The 5347-nt window shown below is 55.8% G+C and overlaps 1 protein-coding gene across 1 annotated transcript in view; it reads left to right on the top strand.

Moving 5' to 3' along the window:
* The window catches only part of LOC104499023 (E3 ubiquitin-protein ligase TRIM9-like), a gene marked incomplete at both ends in the record, with an annotated part of 10405 nt that extends 5823 nt beyond the window's left edge, over positions 1-4582 (top strand). Inside the window, 3 exons of the mRNA XM_010142471.1 lie at positions 3291-3401; positions 3939-4092; positions 4425-4582. Coding sequence (XP_010140773.1) covers positions 3291-3401; positions 3939-4092; positions 4425-4582 — 423 coding nt within the window. The remainder of the gene's footprint in view (positions 1-3290; positions 3402-3938; positions 4093-4424) is intronic.
* Between the last annotated feature and the right edge of the window lie 765 nt (positions 4583-5347).

The following is a 5347-nucleotide window of genomic DNA, read 5'->3' on the forward strand; positions in this document are numbered from 1 at the left end:
AATGTCAGGATCTGCCCACCCCCCCTTGCCAGCTCAGCCACTCGCCTTTTCCCCCAGGATGCTGCTGTTCAGGGAGCTGTGTTACCCACCTCCTTTCAGGAGAGCTTTGTAAACTGTCTCCTTCCACGGTGAATTCGTGGTATCTGGTGAATCCTACAAACCCTTTGTGGCCTCCTGAGGCTGCCCCTTAACCCAGCACAGCTCGTGTCAAAGGCTTGAGGAACGTCCGTGTTTTGCTTTCTGCTCTCTTCATCGAAATACTCTGTTACTGGGGTGAGGGGGAGCTGAGGTGCCCCAGGAGTTTGAATGCCTCCAAGGGTGGAGACTCCACAGCCTCTCTCTTCTGGTCTTTGACCACCTTTACGGGGAAAAAAACCTTTTACTTATATTTAAATGGAATTTCTTATATCTCAGTTTGCAGCCACATGCGTAAAGCTGCAGCAAGCACTTCCACTGCGGACCAGACCGTCATTAGCAGGGATAATCAGCCAGGAAGCCCGGTAATTAATCTGCCGGGAGGTGCCTGGCACTGGCCTCAGCTCACCCTGCTGCCAGCGAGGGGGGCAACGCTGGGGCTGGCATCTCCGTGCCCCAGCTCCCTCCTCCCAGGAAGCCCCGCTGGTAGGCAGGCAGCGGTGGCAGGTCCCCTTGCCTCGCCGGTAGCTCGCTCTGTCGGGAGGAGCCTGTCCTGGGACCTGTCTTCACCGAGCAGTGCTGCATCTTGGAGGGCCGCGTCTGGCTGGAGGTAACAGATGGCAGTTCCGATGATAATACTTCGAAAGCATCTACTCGGGCAGAGAGAGGCTCACCAATTCATTATCCCGGGCAAACCAGACAGAGATTTAAGCTGCAAATAGCAGATGGCAGTTCTGCTGATAATACTTCGAAAGCATCTACTCGGGCAGAGAGAGGCTCACCAATTCATTATCCCGGGCAAACCAGACAGAGATTTAAGCTGCAAAGAAGATAAGGTTGTTTTACCAATCCCGTCTTTGCTGTCTTCTGGCAGCATATGCATTTCCCCGGAGAGGGGTCACACAGGGAAGAAGGAGGCTGCTTTTCTGGGCACCCAGGGGGGATCCCCACTTGCCCATCTGCAGCCCAGCAAACCCTTGCTCCAGCTCGGTCGGCACAGTCGGGATATGCTCTAACAGCAAGGATGGAGCCTGCAGGCTAGGCTTAGCTCACACTCAGTGTAACACCGTGTTCTGCAGCTGAGAGACCCAACGTCCACAAGCCAACAACCCTCATGCGGGCAGAACACCACCCCAGCACCCTCCCTCTGGGCAGAAGAGGTGAAATTAGTGGAAGGGGCTGCGTCACGTTGCACAGCAGGGGCTGCAGGTTGCTGCAAGGCTTTGCAACCCGGCTGCACCTTCTGGATCCCGCCCTGAAGGACTGACGGTCCCCACAGAGAAAGGAAGCCCAGGGGCTTGCCCACGCTTTCAGAAAAGGTCAGTGTAGGAGTCCAGGTCTCCAGGACCAGCTGTTGCCTCTGCTCTGTCCCAGCCGGGCCATTCCAGTGCACTCCAGTGTTAGGAACTGGCACTGAACCAGCCCTTCCCTCTAATGGCAGTGTTTGAGGCCAGAAGCAGTGTGTGCTGATGGTGCTGCTCGCTAGAATCTCTCCAAGCTTCGGTACAGGCATCTTGAGCCAGAGGAGTAACACGGGAGCTCCCCGTGCTGCCTTGTCCACCTGCAGACTGGGTGTGCTGGCTGCAGCCCCCTCCCCAGCCCCTGAGCTCGCTCCGACCTCCCCCTGCCCCGGGCTGGAGACACCGGGCTGGGATTGCTGCGAGCATCAAGGAGCGGCGGCTCCCTAGACATCAGGAGCTGGCTGGGAGAGCCCTTCGTGGCGTTTCACAGCAGCGGATATGTTGTCCCAAGTTGCAAGACCAGTAATTCTTTTCTTCCTGTTTGGTGATTAAGTGGAGGTGATTAAATTTTCATTAAACAACGCATGATGTGATCGAGTCCTTATTCCGCCTTGAAGTCCAGGTTCATTCGCCGCAGGAGTCTTCATTTCGCCTCCCCATCCCTCAGACCATAGGGATGCTCACAGGAGATGGTGCTCCTCAGCCCAGGGTGGTCATTTGAGCACTGGTGTGGCACTGGGATTGACCGACCGCGGTGCTGAGGACACCACTGAGCTGTCAGAAATGTTAATCGCTGCTTTTTGCAGCTTTTCCCGTTGCGCTGCAGCTGCCGATGCTGATGCGAAGCTCATCTTCACGAAGCTCATCTTCACTGTCTGTGGTCTCTAGAGCTGCGTAGCTTTGTTCAGTCCTAGTGGAGGATTTCACACAGCTTTAAAGCTCATCCCGAAAAGAAAAAATAAAATTATCTGCTGTGAGCACGTTCCTCTAAAGCATAAAATCTCTCTCCCTGAGCCGCTCTGCCAATCTCTTGTGACAGAAACCCCGCTGATGCTGGGGTCAGACCTGCACTGCCTCCTTCTGCGGGGATTCAGCATGAGGGAACAGCAACCCTCCTCCTGAACGCCCTCCTCCCCGCTGGGTGTCAGGGAAGGTCAGCAGCACCCACAGGCACCGTCCGAACCACACAGTCGCTCGTACCCTGCTGCTGAAATACGTTCCCCCGGGGGAACCATCCATGGGTGCAAGAAGACGTCCTTCAACGTTCACCCTGGGCAGCCCCAGGCAGAGCTCAGCATGATGCAGGGAGCAGAATTTACCTCCTCTCACTGGCACCCTCTGAGCTTATCCCCAGACTCCTGCTACAGGCGGTGGAGAAAATGACCCCGTTCTGCAGCGTGGTCCACCTCAGTTGAGGGGCAGATGAGCATCTCCAACAGATTGTGAGTCAGGAGATTGGAGGAGGTGGAGGGTTCATTCCTCCTGGAAATACCGAAACACCAGGCTCGCTCCTCACCCCGGGGCAGACGGGTGCAGCTGCCCCAGAGCCATCCCCACAGCCCAGCTCCGCACCAAGGCTGGATGGGGTAGCCCCGCAGAGGTCAGCAGTTGCTCTGCGTGAAGCTCGTAAGCTGTCATTTGGGGGCTGTCTTAATTAAAGACAGAGCGTGGAGCTGCCCTACTGCTTTGACGAATTACATGGGTTAATAATTTTAAGCAACAAGGCTGCTTTTTGTTCACCAGGCTTTCAGGGATCCGGAATTCAGTGTTCCGAGTCTTGGCCAGTTCTGCCTTTTTCTCTTCCCTTGAGTCTGTCTCCCTCAGCGTTGCCCTGACCCTGTCCCTGTGCCCACATGGCACCGGAGCCCGTTTGCTTCCCGTCTGAGCCAGGCTGTTCTCCTTGTCTCACTGCAGGTGGTGCGAGACCAGATTTCTCACTGCACGGTCAAGCTGCGCCAGACCACGGGCCTGATGGAGTATTGCCTGGAGGTCATCAAGGAGAACGACCCCAGTGGCTTCCTGCAGGTTGGTGGGGAGCTGCTCACATCTGGGCGGCGAGGGGAGCGGGAAAGGCATTGCACAGCCCAGGGCCCAGGAGAGTTATATCAGGGATGATGTCTCCAGATTTTCCGGGCATAAAATAAAGGGCTGATCACCTCCAGGTCACAGCAGGACAGAAGCAGAACCAGGCCAGGGACATTTCTTACTCTGAGCGGAGCAGATGGTGGTGTAACTCCGGAGCAGTGATCATAACGTGCTGTCCCCTGGTTCTCCAGTGAGAGACGGACATAGAGCACTTGAGAACTGCATCCCACCATTCCATCCTGTGCTGGTCCCTTTGGCACTGGCACTGCCTTTAAAATAGTCCCCAAAGCTCCTGGTGACTTACTTCAATCACTGGGGTCCCTCTCCAGTGGTGATGCCAGAAACCACGTGTGTTGTCCCAGCCTTGGGCTGTCAGGGGAACAGGGAGGGACAGGGAGCGGGGAGAGCAAGGTCGGGACAAGGCACAGCGTGCAGCCCCGGTGGCCCTGGGTAGCTGAGGCTGTTCCTTGCCACCAGATCTCCGACGCGCTCATCAGGAGAGTGCACTTGACTGAGGACCAGTGGGGAAAGGGGACGCTCACACCCCGGATGACCACGGACTTCGACCTGAACCTTGACAACGCTCCTCTGCTGCAGTCCATCCATCAGCTGGACTTCGTGCAGATGAAAGGTAAGAGTGTTTCCAGTGCCTTTCAAAAGCCCATCGCTGATCACGCTGGTGTTTCCATGTGGCTCATCACAGGGGACAGTTCCTCATCTCCCAGCAAGATTGGGCAACCCAAACCCAGTCACAGAATCACAGAACCCCAGGGTGGTTTGGGTGGGAAGGGACCTTCAAACTCACCCAGTCATGAGACTGCAGTTACATCCCTTGTGCCGTGCTGGCTTCGCACCGCGGCAGTGAACGCATCCTCCCTGCTCTGACCAAAACACGCGTGCCACGGCTATCCCCGCCTCCTCCCTGTGGTCCTAGCAGCCAGGGTCACACCAACTGGTGTTTAGTTTCCTCCCCAGTGCCGGCCCCGCCGATCCTGCAGCTCGAGGAGTGTTGCACCCACAACAACAGTGCCACCCTGTCCTGGAAGCAGCCGCCCTTGTCCACAGTGCAGGTGGAAGGCTACATCCTGGAGCTCGACGACGGCAACGGCGGCCAGTTCAGGGTAGGTGCTCGGAGCATGAAGCCAATCCCAGTGACCAGGTGTTGCTCTTGGCTCCAATATTGCCCTGCCATGAAGTGACCAAAGAGTTCCTCAAGTCCCCTCCTTCCCTGGAAACATGTGTCTCGCTCTTGTGGTGCCCTTTTGGGAGACAGAGCTATTGGAGGGGGTGGAAATACCTTTCCAGTGACTTTCCACTATGACTTACAAATGCAAAAAACCATACTTGAAGCTCCATCTTTTTAGGTTGCTAAATATTTCATACAAGGTATGCTAACGGCCTTGAAAGCCTCCTGGTTTGCCAGCCGCCAGCAAGCAGAGGTGTTTAAGGCCTGAGGGCTTTTAAATTGCTGTAATTACACAATTAAACTATGATTTTTCGCTGATCCGACACACTGATAATTACCCTGGTGTGTTCACATCCACCAAGAGCAGGAGCAGCGACCAGCCCGTCACGTTTTCTGAATTCATCCGCAAGAAGCTCAAGCAGGGAGGAGCCAGAGCAGAGTCAAGGCAGAAAAAGGGTGTCATGGGTGGGACCTGGAGAAAAAAGGGAGCAGGAGGCTGGGTTTGGGGAGACCAAGGCTGAGCACAGCCACCCCAGCAAGGTGAGGGCAGCTCCCCATTGCGACAGCCTTCTCTTGTCCCACCAGCAGTAGGAAGGGGCTTGGATGTGCATGGTACTCCTATGGCTGGTGTGACAGAGGCTGGTCCAGGTTTTATGGCACAGTATTCACAGAATCACAGAACCCCAGACTGGTTTGGGCT

Source organism: Buceros rhinoceros, unplaced genomic scaffold (assembly GCF_000710305.1).
Source record: "Buceros rhinoceros silvestris isolate BGI_N320 unplaced genomic scaffold, ASM71030v1 scaffold22878, whole genome shotgun sequence".
In the NCBI taxonomy this organism is placed as follows: Eukaryota; Metazoa; Chordata; class Aves; order Bucerotiformes; family Bucerotidae; genus Buceros; species Buceros rhinoceros.